The sequence below is a fragment of the Rattus rattus genome, chromosome 3 (assembly GCF_011064425.1).
Source record: "Rattus rattus isolate New Zealand chromosome 3, Rrattus_CSIRO_v1, whole genome shotgun sequence".
NCBI lineage: Eukaryota > Metazoa > Chordata > Mammalia > Rodentia > Muridae > Rattus > Rattus rattus.
The window spans coordinates 190,159,857-190,177,318 of NC_046156.1; the positions used below are offsets into that span (position 1 = coordinate 190,159,857).

Below are 17,462 nucleotides of genomic sequence, written 5' to 3' on the forward strand. Positions count from 1 at the left end.
GTCAGCATGTGCTCTATGACTGGTCATTCTGTGACTGGTCACTGCACTGGGGGTTGGGCCTTCTGAGAAGGCACGGTGAATGTGCACCTGTTGGCCTGAGTGAGCTTTAACTACTAACCCAGGGAGAGAAAGGGAACATTAGTCCCTTAGCTCCAACCCCTACATGGCAGGAACAGCAGGGCTGCCTCTATGGCTGGGGGTCTTGCAGCTGCTAATGCAGCTCCTGCAGAAGGATCTAATTGAAGACTGCCTGAGACACCAGCATTCCTGCAGGAGGACCTAATTGAGGACTGCCTGAGACACCAGCATTCCTGCAGAAGGACCTAATTGAGGACAGTCTCAGAGAACAAGGATTGCTGGTGAAAACAGTGCTAGCCAATCAGGAACTGCTGTTTAGAATAGATACTTTCTTGGGGCCAATGGGGGCGTGGGTGGAGGGTATTAAAGGAGCTCACAGCAGTGCTCAGATGAGCTTGCTACAGTGTTTCTCGCCTGCTCCAGGAGTCTGTGTCCTTGACTCTGACTTACTTGCCCCCAACCCCCAAGAGCAGGTAGAGAGACGTCCAGGGCACAGTCAACCCCCACTGATCAAAGGTTAGTAGTGTGTTAACTCTCTCACATGCCACATTCTTTCCCACAGACATCACAAGGGGATTCTGGTATGGCCTCCTACATGTTTATTTCTCTGTCCATTGGGACCGAAACTAAAATTATCATGAACTCTAGAAAAGGTAGCCATGTTATTAAAGTTCTGATACATTGCATTTTCAAAATTCAAATATTTTAAATTAATCTAAACATCACAAGTAGAAACAGGCAGCACTTAGACGACACAAATGGGGAGGCAAAACCAGAAAAATTTATATTAATTCCTACAAAGTAAACATTTTAAAATACTATCTAGCACTTCATAAATGTAGATCTTTCCGAAAGATAAGTAATGGTCAGCAAGAGGGCTTGGCTTGGCAGGCAAAAGAGTTTGCTATTGAAAGTCTGATGACCTAAGTTTAATCCCTGGGACTCACAGTGGTCTGGGGCCCCTTGACCTCCCTTGACGGTAAAAGTTGTCTTCGGACTTCCCACACCTACCTCAGATGCAGGCCTGACACTTCACACAGGTGCGTCCCACACCCTCAGCAGTATCAGGACTTCTCTCCCTCTGGGGTTTTCATCTGATGAGAAGAGGCCCGCCCAAACATGAAGGGCAGTTCCTTTACTCAATTCTAATTTGTAAAAATTAATTGTTGTTATATACAAATAGTGGGTTTCATTATGGGATTTCTCTCTCTCACACACACATGAACATTTACACCTTGCTCTTACCACTCATTCCCTCCTCATCCCTTTTCTCCTCCCCCACAAATAATCTACCTTCGGTCCCGAGTGTGTGCATGTACGTGTGTGTGTGCTATATAAGTGTACTTAGATGTAGATTCTGCACACAGAGGATAAAATGGCATTTTTGTCTTCTTTTGCTCCATTTTCACCTCGTATAATCCTCCGTCCTCGCAGTTCTTTCTCTTCTTTCATGTGCATTGTGTGGCTTATTTCATTAACACGGTGCTCTCCAGTTCAGACCACTTTCCTGCAAATGACATCATTCTGTCCCTCTGTATGGACGAATAAAATTCCACTGTGTAGTAAGCTTCCCCTGCTTTATCCTCTCTTGCATTGATGAGCACCTCAGCTAGTCCCACATCTTGGCTATTATGAACAGTGCAGTAGGAAACACAGGTGTGCACGTCTATGGTACACTGACTGGGATTCCTTTGGGTCACACAGTGGTTCTCTTTCAGTCATTCTGAGTAACTTCCAAACTGACTTCACAGTGGCTGCCCCAGTTTCTGCTCCCTCCAGCATGGTACCAGAGTCCCCTTTCCCACATCCTTGTCAACATTTGGTGATTCTGACTGGTATGGGAGGAGGTGGAATCTCAACACAGTTCTAATTTACATTCGCTGATGGTAAACACTGAACTTCTCCCGAACATTTATTGGTTGTTTGTGTCTCTTCCTTTGAGAAGTATCTGCTCAATTCATTTGCCCATTTGCAATTAGACAATTTGGTTTTTCTAGTTCTTTACGTATTCTAGAGATCAACCAATCCTCCATCAGATAGAGTTGGCAAAGATTATTTCCTGTGCTGCAGGCTGTCTCTGCACTCTACTTATTACTCCCTCTACAGCCCGGGATCTTCTGAATCACACGCAGTCACGCTAGCTAATTCCTGGCAGTATTTCCTGTACTCTCGGACCTTTTCTGATCCTGCACCCTTGCTATACCTGGATCTAGACTGTCACCCTTTGGCAGCCTCAGAGTTTCAGTCTTGTAGAAACACATTTAAGGTACAACTTTGCTGTAGGCCAGACACCTGAGGACCAGAGTGTAAGTGCAACTGTCCATCCGAGTGAGAGATAACATGAGGCCACTTGTACCCAAGCACATGCGAATCAGATGTCTGAGTTACTCTAGAGAACTGTTGTCAGCTCAATTTTCTACTACGTGTACCTCCTACTTCATTAAAAAGAAAAATATACACAATCCAGTAATTTCTTCTCCTATCATGCACCACAGGGATTGAGAGCCTGTTCTAGGTAGCACGTCTATTGGCTGCTCTAGAACCCTGGTGAGAATTCATCCCAGCGGCTGCAGGATGGAGAAGACAGTGGAGTACACTTGAACACAAAGACACAACAAACTATCAAAGATCAATATGTAAAATATCTAATTCCCACTGCTACAGGGTTAGCACTTTATCACAATCAGGAGCCATCTTTGAGAATAAATCAAGCACGCCTAACAATATAATAAAATCTGAGGTGACCCTTTTTCGTAGGATATTTGATCACACCATGAACCCTGAGATTACACTTATTTCTGGAAAAAACCTGTTTGTAGTTGTGGTGTAGCTCACCCTTAGCACATACCTTTAATCCCAAACAATGAAGGTAGCGTTAGTCTGTACAGGGAAGCACCCACGTTTGAAGTGATGTCTTATTGAGTGTCAGAGAGATGAATCAGAGAAAGAACCGACAGAATAGGACCTGCTCAACTCTCACGGCAGAGAGAGGAAAGGGAAGCTACTTAACAGAGCTGTGCAGAGGGGGGGGGGGCGGAAGAAGCAGTTTTATTGGGAGAGTTATACAGAACATGTTGGAGAGAGAACAAGCTAGACACAGGTGAGGACAGGATGAGCCAGAGAGGAAGGAGGAACCAGATGATCACAACAGCTTGCCGAAGTGATGATCAGTCATGCTTTTCTTTAAACATAGATCATACAAAGTAATTACTTCTCTAGTGTGGAGAAGATGAGTGGAGAGAGGTAGGTCATTTTGGTGAAGTAACAAGAGAAGTGTGGAGTTAGAGACATTATCCCCATTCTAACTTCCTGAGCCTTTCCCAATCTGTATCTAAGGCTGGCTTTCAGACCTCAGTGAGACTTCCTGACTGATGGTGTGACTTAGTTAACTACGCGAACTATTTAATATGTCCCTACTACGTTTTGATGAATCTTAATGAATCTGAGCAGGAATAAATCTAAAAATAATAAACAGTACCTCACCTACAACTTATTTTAAAACCCCTTTATATTCTGTTCCTTAAAAGTCAGATAAAGGTCAAAAGAGATGGAAAACTGTGCTAAGAATAAAACGCTTCACTCCGCTTAGACAGACAGGAGCAGCTCCCCACACTGAGAAAAGCGAGAGCCAAGAAACCCACCTAAGACCAACGGTTTGAAGAGGAGGGGACCTCCAACAAACTCGCACAAATAGACAAACAGCTCCAACAGCCAGAGAAGACACCCCTGCAGGCGGGGATGCACACGGTCTCAGCACTGACGAACACAGACCCAGGGCTGAGACTCCAAACGCTCCCTAGATTCATTTTTACTTCTTACCACGCTTGCTAAGAAGTGAGATGAATTTACGTTTTCCCTGTTTTGTCAGAGCTGGAGGTCACTACCTAAGAAGGCACACAGGGAGACCTGGCATCTCCAGTGCTCAGTCTGTGTGCTGCATGTGAACTTAAGGGTCTTCATTTATTGTGGTAGTTAAGTAAGAGCGGAACATAGGCAACGGGGTCTGTTAGAAATGGAGGGCTAGCACTTGTGACAGAGTGATCTTGTTAAAGTTGTCGAACTGGTCAGAAGGTTTTGGGGTAGTTTATTACATGTTATTTAAAAAGTAAGATTATTTTTAATACTAACATTTTAATAAGATAAAATAAGTCAGGCAAAGTCACAGTGGAAGGCGTACACTGCAGAGCTTCAACACTGCCATGGGAGCCAACCCTGACCTTTGACCTTTCACCTGACCTTTTGCACCTGACCTGAGACCAGGCCCAACGAGGTACGATGGAAGTCAAAGGACTAGCACGCCCAAAGATTGTCTATGGTGATGTCGGTGAACCTAGTGAAGCATGTCGTTAGGCATGTACTTGGGCAGTAGAAATGCCAGGGGCTGGATAATGTCTTGCTGAGCAAGCGTTTCAGCCTTGTAAGTACAGGATCCCAGAATGACACCGTCACAGAACACACGCCACTCCCGTGCAAACCGCACTAAGATCCAGGTTATTGTCTTGGACTAATTCAGTTTTACAAGAGGCAAAAAGACATTAAAATAACAGTCATGTCAAATGAACTTAGATCAGGTTGGTAGGTACAGAAGAAGTCTACAGAGAAAGTATGTTAACTTTTAAGCACATGCGAGGTATTTGATGGTAACTGGATAAATAACAAACCTAAGTAAGCATCCTGGGTTTTAGAAGGAATTTCAAAAATTAAGTCCTGCTGATTTGTTTTCTATATATGTTTCTAGAAAAATTCTTTAAGTGTTTAAGTATGTTGAATTTCAAGATCTCATGTATTAGTTTAAGAATTCCTAATGAGAGGAAGAAAGTGCGTGGATTTGGGGAGGTGGGCAGGAACTGGGGGGAGCGGGGAGCTGGGGAGCCACAGTCAGATTATATTGTATTTAAAAAGAATGTCTTCTTATTATTCTACCAGGGATTCAACCTGTTCTCTTCATTGTGTGACTGCAGGTTGTTCTACTGCTTGTTTATCTTATTGTGTGGTGCGATGATCCTGACCTTCAGACCCTCCGGTCCTTTCAGAGCGCTGTATGACAGGTGGCTGCACCCCGTGCCTGGTTTATGCTGGAACTGAACCCAGCGTGTGCTGACCACACTCTACTGCTGAGCTATGAATGCAGCCCTCGGGATTCTCTCTAAACTGACTATTTCATGAACAAAACAATAGAGCTGACAATGTGGTCCTTGTGCCACTATCAAATGAAATGGCTAGATAGACTCTGCAGTTATGACACAAGCCCTCGACGGCCTTTCCTCCTTTCTCCTTCAGCAACTGCCCCATGTTTCCTGCCTGTCACTCTCATGCATGCTTTAATGCTTTTACTGTGTCTCGACATCCACAACAGCAGCAGTGCTCTCATGTCCTGAGACTTTTCAAAACACATCACGTTTCAGTTGGCACAATCAATAGCAAAGCCTGCGTCAGTAGTGATTGCACACCGAAGGCAGGTTTTAAATATTCTTTAAGGCCTCGAGCTTCAGTTTAGCTTGTTCAATTTATGGAAAATATAGCCATACAACTTAATTGGGGAAGCTAGTCCTGATTGTCAAACCCAATCAGCCGAATCTGACTTACTCTGTTGGAAAAAGTCTGGTTTAATTTTAAAATTCAAATAAATGTGTTATTATGCGTGCCCATGACAACTTTTGCACTTCTGATTGTTAACTTTAGGATGCTAAATGGATAGCTAGCTAGCTGGGTGGACAGAGCCTGCTGCGAGTTTGTGACCTGGATGAAAACAATGTCTTGAACTCTGACCATTTTTATTGAAGCTTTGTCTCTTCTTAGCTCTCAAGGAATTCTCCCTCAGGTGAGATTCACACTTTAATGGCCTCTGTGATGCCTGGAGGTTTTAACCCCAAAGCAAGAACCCATGGTGAGGGGCAGCATGGACTAAGGCTAAGCTTTCCTCTAAAGAGTCAATACTTTTCATAGTAAAGTTAATGGAGGCCAATGACAACCAGCAGGCCAAGAGTGCTTGTGTGTGTGTGTGTGTGTGTGTGTGTGTGTGTGTGTGTGTGTGTGTGTGTGTGTGTGTGTGTGTGTGTAAGACTGCACATACAGAGAGAATGTGAAAATTGGCCTACTGTTTTATTGGATACAGCCACAATCTGATAGGCTGCCTGTAACTTTTTCACACTACAACTACTTAGAGCGTTTGCAGTGACTCCTAAGTCTACCACACAATGGTTTGGCTCACAGAGCTTAAGCTGAGAAGGCCAGCCACTCCTCATGTGTAGCACTGCACAGGACTCATCCCAGCAATGCCAGAAACCAGGAGAGGAGGACCGGAAAACTCTGGTTCAGAGCCAACCTGGGCTACAGGGCAAGAGCCTATATTTCAAAACAAAACTATTTTTTTTTTTGTTCCCTGTTCCCTCTCTCTTAAGTTGAAGTTTGTAGGACTAATGTCGCAAAATGTTTCTCAGGAAAAATATTATCATCCCTTCCCTCAAATCAGCTACTTTGGACATTTTGCTTGATTCTGGATGGTTGCTGGCAGGACTAGGGATGACCGTGGGGGCTCAAGTGTGCTAGTAAAGCACTGCTAGCACGGGCTCTAACCCAGTGCTCTCCTGCCCTTTACAGACAGCAAAGGCCAACCCAAGGATCGAGGAACTGCTGAAGAGCACTACACAGCAGGCTCTGCTCTTGCGCATCCTGCGGCGGCCATGACACACTACATCTCACCTTTGCTCTTCGGATTTAAGCTCTGTGCATTAACTCCTTTTAATTAGAAATGTATTACCCTGCCCTTGTTTCCCTACAGCCAGCAGTTACAGATCAGTATTCAATATTTACATGATTTTGCATGAATACTTTTAACTGGACTGTTTTCTCCTTCACAAGTAGGAACCTGGAGTTTCCAGCTGGAAGGGAAGGAGAGATTGCCTGTGTAAACGATCACAAAGGGAATTTACCAGCATCCTTTCTGCAGATGTAGCACTGTTATTATCTAATACATGGCACAGGTCTCAACTTTACCAGTTATCTCTATCCTTCACAGCGAAATCCTACCCCACTGGGATGTTAGGTTTCCCGACCTCAGCTGTCCATGACACTGACGTGATGGGTCTGAAGGTGGATGGAATGTTTTAGGTTTTCTGGTCATTTTCTCATGTTATTTTTGGGTCATGTGTTTTGCAGGATTATTTTATGGATGATGCCATATTCTATGCCTCAAACAAGAAGGCACTTATAGCAGTAGTTTTGTATGGCTTAGCAAAACATTCGACCATCTGACTAGGGTTTTGTCTGCCAGATTTATCTGGTAAGAAGGTCTAGTTCCCCTTTGTAAGTAATAAGTAATTCATGGTTCTATGCTTTCAGACCGTTAGGCCTGCTAAAGCATAGGATCTAAGAGTTTTAGTATCTGTAGATGACTCTTCCCTGAATCAATAGAAGGAAATGGCCAGCAGCAAATTACAGTTAAAATTTTTACAATCAGTTCCTGGTTTTTAGCCCAGGTCACCCATGTTCGGTTTCCAAACACTGCGGACACTTTGAGGTCTGTGTTCACACTGGGTTACTTCCTGAGAGTTTTGTCAGAGCTGTTACCAGTGTCTGTGTGCTTTCTAGCTCCCAAAGCATAGATGCCATCTTAAAATGCATCCTGTCACTGTCATTTCCATTGTAAATGGGAAGTACTTGGTTAACTCCCCACCTTAAGAATGCCATTATCTCCCCCTAGTTCCAAGTTAGCATAAATATCACACAAAACGGAATCTCCTGTGATTAGCTGTTTGTACAATTCCATGTTTTCTGAGATTCACCCATGTTCATAATCAGCTGTACTTGACGCATTCTTAGTCAATGTTGCTAACCCCAGAATGTGAACACACTACACTTTTCTTATACGTTTCAACCACAATCCTAGAAATGTGAGATTTGGTATAAGAGGGGTCTACTTTTCTCAAGAACATAAGCTGCATCTCTGTAGTTTAAGTCAATAGGAAAGTAGGGACATATATGCCTAATAACCAAGCAGAGAGCTCGCTAACTCAATAATGGTTACTTGAAGACAACATTGAAAGAGGCCTCAAGAACTCAGAAGCAATCTTCCTCTCTGAATGTTAAACTGCAAAACCAACAGTACAAGAAGGTTGTCACTCAGAATGGGGATCAGAGAAGAGGAGACTCAAGAGACAGACGCTGGCAGACAATTCAGATGAACAAGGTCCCCAGCAGTGAGAGCGAAGCCTTACCCAGCACCTGATACTTTGAGTTCCAATCTATCAGGCTCTGCCTTGTATGGAGAGAGGCAATGGTAACAAGAGTTCCCAAGCGCGTGCACTGCTGTGGGTCAGACTGTGTCGGTTGTAAGGTGGACAGAATAGGCAATACTAAATAAGAGTTTAGTTCATCAATTCCCCTCATCTGAATACTAACCAAGTTCCGGTTGCCCCCACTTTGATAGTTTCCCACTGTAATCCAGTACTTGGAGTTCTGGTAACCATTTCAAGACCACACAATTGAGAGTTAAACAACCTTCAGCCTAGACAACAATGGGTCTTTGGAGCCTCCAGCCCAGAGTTCAGATCATGGTCTAGCCATCAATCAGAGCCATGCTGGGCGTTCTTACACATCACTGACCCCTTAGTTCAGAGCAGCACCATTGCCAAGCACCTCTGACTGCTCTGTCTCTAACTGGTTCCTTGAACTCCCTGTTCCATTGTATGAAGTGCACATTAAAAATAAAGAAGGCAGACTACTAATATTGTAGCTTTCCTTTTTACTGTTTGTAAACATATTCCTGAATCATCATGCATTTTGTCAATAATTAGCATTAAACACGATCACTTTTTAAACAGAAGACTGTATTATGCTTCCAACTATTCTGTTAGTCTGAAGAGAACAATATTTTTAAATATTTGCTGCTAATGGCTTCTAATAGAGTAGGAGTCAGAGAAAGTCTACCTCATTAGCTTGGTGAAATAGAGCTCACTTTGTACGGCACTGAGGCCTGCGTGCTGGGCCATACTGACATACAGTAGCTGAATATGAACCTCTTTGAAGACAGAGCAGGCAATGTTCAGCTTGGAAATATGTTTTACAAGGTTAATTTATAATTGCTGGATGGAAACTCAAGCTCATTTCTCAAATCTGTCTATAAAATCTAACTTCACAAGAATAAATCAAGCTCTGTGTTAGTTGATTATGATGCAAAAATGCAACAGTGAATGTGAACGCTAAGCTCCAAGGGCCTGTCCAGGTGTCCAGGCCGAGGTATACAAGACAGAAGTTATTGAATCTGACGGTTAAGGAGTCGAGAAGAGAAAGGTCCAGAGAGGAACCCGAGGGTTTTAATGAAGAGGAGTTAAGTACCAGGCAGGTAGTCGGCCAGCGCATGTCAACAGGAACAAGCATTAAGCCTGAGACTGCAGGGCACTCCTCTGAGGAGGATGGGCAGAGCAGGTGAGGGAGGTCAGGTGGGAGGGAAGGGAAGCTTTGGGAGGAAGCTGACCCCCCACTGGTTAGAGCACCCCAAGAACTGTACTAGAAATGGATCCCTTCACCCTTCAGTTGGCAGGAGAGAAATAGTAACTTCATAGTATTTGAGTTTATAACAAAGTACTAGGCTTCAAACGTGTATTATTCTAAAGAATTTAAAATGTCCCCAAGGCTCTCAGGGTGGCCTTCCTCCTGCCCTGGCTTTCTGAGTACAGTCATCTGGCTTAGAAAGTGGTTTTTTGTTTTTTCCTGTTAAAGTGTGTTCTCCATATTTTTGACAAGTTACACATGATGTGTACTTATGCAGTTATGCAGCCGAACTGCCTTCTAAAATATTCACATTTATACTTAGAGATGGGGGCTGCTCTCATCCTGTGGTCCCGCCCCTTAATGGGAAGCTACTGGCACATGACAGATGCAGAGGGAGGGCGCTTCCTTTTCCCTTGAAGATGGTCCCTTGTAAGCTTCCTGTGCTCAAATGGGTGGCTTCATAACCATCCACATTTGGGCAACTCTAAAGGACTCAATGGATGATCAAAAAAGAGAGAAGAAAACCAAAATGAGACATGAGGTCAAGAGAGGGGCATGACAGGAGGGTGAGATGGAGTTGTGGGAGGAGAAAAACAGGAAGTGGATATGATCATATTTCATCAAACAAAGGTATGAAATCATCAAGATAAAGAAAAATATAATAAAAATGCAAGAGGAAAATGTGTTTATATTTTTGTTGTATATTTTATTGCCATGCAATGCTAATATATTATTTTACTAGAAATACTTAAGAATTATTTCTCACAGAGTAAAATTAATACTTTGGGATGTGCTATATTTCCCCAAGAATGTATGTGCTTTTAGTAGTACAAGCTCTCAGCTGAAAGACACAGCATTAGAAACGTAAGTCATTCACTATTTCCCATGCATTCTTACCTCTATAGTAGGTGGAGTCTTTCTTTTTCTTCTTATCCATGCTAGAACAAAAAACAGCATTTAAATGTCTGTTTTCCACAATTTATCCAAACAATTTATTTATTTTGATGCGGGGTGCCTAACACCATGTTGGAGGAGGTCGGAGGATAACTCACCCATGTCAGTTCTTGCCCTCCATCTTGTGCTTTTGGGGCATGGAACTCAGGTCCTCAAGTTTAGTAGCAAGAGCTTTTACCTGTTGAGCCACTTTGTTGGCCATACATAAACATTCTATTTGCTCAGGACTAGAAGATTCTTTTGAACATCTAGGATGTGCTGCTCCACATACTAGAGCTTTAGTGAGGAAGTGAGCAGAAGGGGTGCCTCGTGCAGTGCAGCACATGCACTGTGGAGTGGGCTGCAGGAAACAAACCAAATGCACACCGTCAGGCGGTGGCTCACGCTGTGAGAGACGCACTGGAAGATCAGGCGGACGGTGCCATGTCCTCACCTGAACTCAATTTAGTCTATTTATGGTACAAAGGACAACACAATAGAGTTGAAGGCAATATCAAAATTATTCTGGAAATCTAAACTTGTAAATGCCTAATTTATCAAGGACTTAGACATTTTTAAAAAAGATTTATGGCTTACTATATATAAGTACACTGTAGCTGTCTTCAGACACACCGGAAGAGGACGTCAGCTCTCATTACAGATGGTTGTGAGGCATCAGAGAAGTTTTATTAGAGAAGTTTTCCTTCACATCTGTTGAATTCTATCAGTCTTCACTCTAATGCTCGCCGGCTCCGGAGGCCAGCTACTGAGATCGAGCGCAGACACTGGCTAAGTGCCTACTGGTAGACCTTGCAGCAAAGGGAAGATGGATCAGTTGCCTCCAGAAAAGCTACTAGGCACAGTCTGGAGTCAGACTTTCAGCTCCATCTCTTCCTTTCTATGTTGCCCAGGACCTTTTCTAAGCATCAGATGTTTCTTGTAAGATGAAATTATAACGGTATCCACAGTGAATGGTTGTTACAAAGCTATATGATATTTATTACTTACCTATATATTCACTCACTGTTTAGAATATAGACATGTTTATCCTTATTATTCAATACACCTATGCTTTTTCTTCTTGTTTGAGATAGAGTCTCACTCACTATATAGCTATGGCTGGCTATGTAGACCAAGCTGGACTTGACCTCATAGTGATCCTCTTGCCACCATACCCGGCCTTGTGAATTTTTTAATAAGTGATTTTTAAAAGCAAAGATCCAGTAACTCCTGCTTGGCCTGTGAGGTTCTGCAGGAGATTTCAAAAGAAACTCACTGTGGGTATGTAGTCTTTAGAAAGTAAGAAAAACCACTGTTTTCTGCTTTGTTGATTCAGTCTTCCCTATGAAACTGTGGAGTTTCCTTATTTTATAGGGAAATTAAATGATCTTCTAGAGAAGATTAGGTAGTAATGGTGGAACTGAGTCAGATTGACTCCTGTCTCTGGAGTTTGTCAAACCTTAGCAGTAAAGGGCACCGGGAGAGGAAGAGGGCTAGCTGCATGCCTAACCATGTCAAAAAGGACAAACTGTAGACCCCACTCTATTCACCGGGGAGCCAAGGCTCAGACAGACAGAACAACTGCTTATGGCTATATAATTAGTGCGGACCAGGCTGGGAATTAAACATGCTGAACTGACTGGGAAGGCAGTCTGTTGAGCAGACACCTCTCTTCAAATCAGCTTTACCAAACTGCCATTTTTTCCCCCATACAAATAGTAGCATCTGACCTGCCTTCCTGCAAGGTCTAGTTCTGTATGGTTTGTGGGTGTGGAACTGGAATGCTCAGCTGTGGACTGGAGTGACTGCCGTCTCGAGTTTTCCTGCACTGATGCATGCGTGCATCTCCAACACAGTCCATGTCCAACACCCTACTCCGTTTTTAAACCTTTCTACTTCTTTTGTTCTGTGTTCCCTATTTTACTCTCTTGGGCTTCTTTTCAGTCCAGATTTTATAGGACTAAGGTTAGGGTGCATCGATGAGAGAATTATTTATCAGGCAAATGCCTTGAGGAGTAGGTACTCGAGACTTGCTGAATATATGTGCCCAACATGTACCCACATTCGTTATAATAGTTCTTGCCCATTAGGAAGATTAACTCAGTAATTAAATCAAATTAGCAATTTAACTTAGCAATTAAATCAAAACTTCTCGTATTCAGTCGTAGAAAAGAAGTGATTTACAACATTTCTGCTGCCTCTTAATGGCCAAATAAGTTATTTACATTTGTCAACCTTTTTCCAGGGAAGGGGTTTGATTTAAAAACATTCAGTGGGGCTAGAGAGATGGCTCAGTGATTAAGGTCACTAAGTGCGCTTCCAGAGGACCCGGGTTCAGATCCCAGCACCCACATGGCAATTCACAACTGTCTGTAACTCCTAGATCTAACATTCTCATATACATGCAGGCAAAACAGCAATGCACATAAAATAGAAGTAAATAAAATTTAAAGACATTCAGTATACACCCTATTCCTCTAAAAACTTTCCAAAACCTCTCAGCTTCAGTTTACATTAGAAAGTTAGTTCAGAACAATCAACCAATAGGACAGTGTTCAGCAAATCTGAGACTCGAGCTAAATTCAGTCTTTACATCTTTGCATGACTTTTAAAAAAAAGTCAAAAGATTCATATCTCATGACATATGAAAATTATAAGTAACTCAAACTTTCACTGTCTATAAATAAACTTTTATTGAAACACAGCTATACTGATTTGTATCTATGGTTACAGAAGCAGAATTGAGCAACTGTAATAGCCCAAATGACCCACAAAGCCCAAAATACCATCTGGTCCTTTAAGGGAAATGTGTGCCAACCCCTAGGGCTGTCATTTAGTGCAGTCCGCTCAGCAACATGTGTACATCAGATGCAAACCGCTACCATAGTGCCTAAGACAAACACCATGATTAGCTGGTATGTATTTTACTAATGGTCACTGTACATTCTAGAATCTATAAATACACACCAGTGGGCATGAGGCTGGGATGAGAAGGGCATAGTGCACATTATCATCACGAGAAAACACCACAAAATAACTTGCTTTACTGGGAATCCCACAAATCAGCATTTTTCAGATCCCTTCCAAGACTGAAAAAAGATGTTTTAACGAATCCAAAGCATTCTGAAACAGTTCTGTCATTTTCAGAACTTGGGGATTGAACCCAAGGGCCTTGTGCATGCCAGGCAAGCACTGGGCCACCAAGCTGCACGCCCCACTCCTCATTTTAAAAGCCTCTAATAGAGATGAAGACATTAGGGGAAATTATTGCTTGTTTTTATATCTTTAAATGTTAGTTAAGAAAAATCAAAGAACATTTTATGATATGAAAATTATATAGAACTAAAATTTTCAGAGTCTTCAATTCATACTGTATTGAAACATGTGTTTTCTGATGTTTACTTAAGTTTATAATATCCATTTATACAAATGTCATAGAGCCCAGATGCTGAGTGCCATCTAGCCGATGTCAGAGTACATAATTCTCTAAGGCAGGACAGAGGGCCTCCCTAGGCTTCATCTTGATGATCATTTAACAATCTCTGCTTTAAACTGATCTGTAACTGTTGCAATAGGCTTGTATGTTTATGATTCTTAAGTAAGCAGATACTGGGACATCGTGAGATGATGGGGGATGTCACTATGGTTTGTTACATATCCAGGAAACACTACACTGGACCGCTCATTTTAGAGACCCACTTCCTCACCTATCACAAATCACAGCGACATGTCCCAGTGAGAACCAGCAAGAGGCAGAGGAAAGAATGGCGAAAGCAGATAATCTAAACAGAATCTTTACCCAATTATGAATCGTAAGGTGATCTTACTATTGGTAGAATGTCTATACGGTGAATTCTGCATTGGTCTTCTTTATAATGTCACCATTATTTAAAGAGAATTCGGCAAAAGGACTGGACAGTCAAAGGCTTACGGTCCAGCAGTCTTTCTTCCGTGCACAAGTGCATTCTCATCACTGTGCATGAGCCCTAATATTCCTATTGGCACGCACAGAGTATACTGAGTATAAACGTGAACATGAAAATTAATCCTCCATTAATCATGGAGAGAGACTAAAAGAAGCAGGCGGAAGAATACTTCACAAGGCACATTTTCTTCCAATCTCTATAGGCACCAGGATCCTTCCAGAAACACTGCCAACCATTAGATATCCTACCAACAGGTTAGTAGGAAATCAAAATCGCAAGTATAAAGAAGTTAACAATTGTCTGCATCCAAAATATATTAATTTGGAAAGAATAGTTTACTTCACTTAAGGAAGCGACTATGATAAAGCCTCATAATTAAAAGAAAGAAAAAATCTTCATCAGTTCTGAGTGTTGGCACTTCATTAAAAAATAAATAAAATAAAGATACATTTTTCCAAGTATGAGAAAGTCTTCAAAAGACATATTATGAAAAGAGTTGTTTTCTGTACCTGAACTTTAAGTATAGCTTACAGATATACAAGAGTTATCTGGTGATTGGAATTCTGAGTGTCTTCTCAAATATGCAGCAAAAACTTAAGCTGAGTCCTAAAACGGCAAGGAGCTGAACGCTGCCGATAGTCACTCAGGTGGGGAGGAAGGTCATTTCCTGGCTGGCACCTTGATCACAGCATCACAGCGTCCTATTTACAGAAGCCAGCTAAGCTGAGCCTGGGCTCCCGACTCAGACATTCTGGGCTAAGAAAGGAGGGCTGTCTGGTGTAGCCAGAGCTCAGTGTACTTACACAGAGCAAGACAAGCAGAGCATCATCAGCCCGCTCTCCATTGCTCGGCCTTACTCAGGCCCTAACAGGGCCACCTGTGTTAGCCACTTACCATGTGAGTAACCGAAATTCTATAGAGAATCTGGGACAAGTACTTAGGTAGACAGACATATGTCTTTATGTCTCTGGGTAAACTACCTAGCAGAATTTCTAAGCTGTGGGGTAGCTGGACATTCACATGTATAAAGACTGATGAACTATTTCCCAAAGCTGTTGTAGTAGTTTATATCCCAGCTAGCGATTCGGGAAAGGTTGAGAGATTTACAACAGTGAAATATCAGTTCCATATTTTTGTCCATTCTTATATTCTAATGTATCTAAGCAGTAAATTGTCTTGATAAAAGACAGGCTTATATTTTTTAATCTCCCAGACTTACTTTTATTCCAAAAGGTTTTAGGAATTCTAGGTTTACTGCATGTGGATTTAAATCAGCTCGGAATCAGCATGTCTTTTTTTAAAGCTAGGTATGTGTATCCGCCTCTAGACACATGTTGATGTCACACGAGTTATTATTCTCTATCCCTTTCCCCATTAAAAAGAATGTGTGTGTCTGTGTGTGTCTGTGTGTGTCTGTGTGTGTGTGTGTGTGTGTGTGTGTTGGGAGGTGCATGTGTATGTGGAGGTCAGAAAACAGCTTGCACGAGTTGTACCACATGGGCCCAGGGGACTGCACTCATGTTTCAGACTTAGCAGCAAGTGGCTGTTTTCCACTGAACCATCTCACTGGCCTTTCTCGACCTCATTTCTTGAGATGGGGGTCTCTGAATGAACTTGGATCTCACTAATTGGTCAGGCTGACTGGTCAGTGAGTACTACAAATCCTCTGTCTCTGTTTTCCAGCACTGGATTATAGGCATGAACTATCATGGCTTTTTACCTGGGTGCTGGGACCCAAGCTCAGGTTTTCATGCTCACACAGCAACACTTACCTGCTGAGACATCTACCAGACTTTGACTTTCTAATGTTAAGATAGCCCATCATGTTAGAAGAATTCCATATAGTTATCATGATCTAATACATGCGTGCATACGTGCGTGTGTGTAGTATTTGGGGGATTAAATGCAGTCTTGCACATGCCAGGCTAGTGACGTACCACTGAGCTGTATTCCCAGCACCCCTTTTTATTTTTATTTGGCCATGTCTCATTAAGTAGTCTAGCCTGTCTAGAGTCGCAGTCGTCCTGACTAGACTCCCACATGGTTGGGATTACAGGTGTATGCCACATCTGGCTCTGGTGATAGATTGCAGGTTAAGCTTGCTGACCCTGTCAGTGATTTCTGTGTCAGTGCTGATGTGGGAGGTGGGTTAAATAAAACATTATATCATATAATAAAATGTAATTTAGTACAATGTACTGAGTGAAATAGCTGGGGCTCAGCTTGGCAGTGCTGCCCTTGCCTTCATGCCCAAGGCCCTCGGTTCAGTCCTGGACCAGCAAATGGGAAACAAAAAGTCACAGACTTAGAGGACAGATGATCTGAGTTCAAATCTGGGAGGTTTGAAGCCCTGTGACTCAGCAGGAGGAACCAGGATTCACTAAGTTCTCAAGTGTCTCATCCAGCGACATTGGTTTTCCCAGAATCCCTGCTGATGGAATCCCATGCTCTTCCACCTGTGGACCAGGACCTGCGCACCTTCCCTTCTTGGGGGCTTTCAGCCGAGAAGTACTTCTGAGGGATTGGACCTTGCCCATTAGTGGTGATGAATTCTTTCACTTCTCCTGTCTCCAAGACAGCCAACATAAAACCCCTCTCCTCGCCTCTCAAGGTCTCATTGTTTAACTTTCTTTATAAAGTCCTCAAAACACTATCTCTACTTATCACACTCTCTCTTCTCAGGCTCCATCGGTCCGCTGAACTTTTTGGGGGTGGTGGGGGTGTGTCCCTGTCTGATTTTGATGTAAACAGTTAATCTTTAGGTCTCGTGTGACATCTGCTGATCTCATCCCCCTTCCTGATGATGACTGGCCTCTGGAATGTGAAATTTTAAATTTTCTTGTCGCTCCGCTGGTGTCCTGAACTCGAGGGGCACGGTCTTAGGCCTTTCACCTGCTTCTTTACCCTCACGGCCTGTGTGGTTTCATCCGGTCTCAGGCTTAGGCAGCAGCGGTTTGCTGGAAGCTACATTTTTTATTTCCAACCCAGACATTCCCACTGAATTGACTCACAATCACCATTTCTAATTGGGTG

At 42.8% G+C, this 17,462-nt stretch overlaps 1 protein-coding gene across 1 annotated transcript in view; it reads right to left on the reverse strand.

Annotated features, from left to right (window-relative positions):
* Ndufaf2 (NADH:ubiquinone oxidoreductase complex assembly factor 2) overlaps positions 1-17,462 on the reverse strand; it is a 109,909-nt gene that overhangs the window by 16,733 nt on the left and 75,714 nt on the right. The window contains exon 3 of the mRNA XM_032898919.1: positions 10,468-10,508. Within this exon, the coding sequence (XP_032754810.1) occupies positions 10,468-10,508 (41 nt within the window). The remainder of the gene's footprint in view (positions 1-10,467; positions 10,509-17,462) is intronic.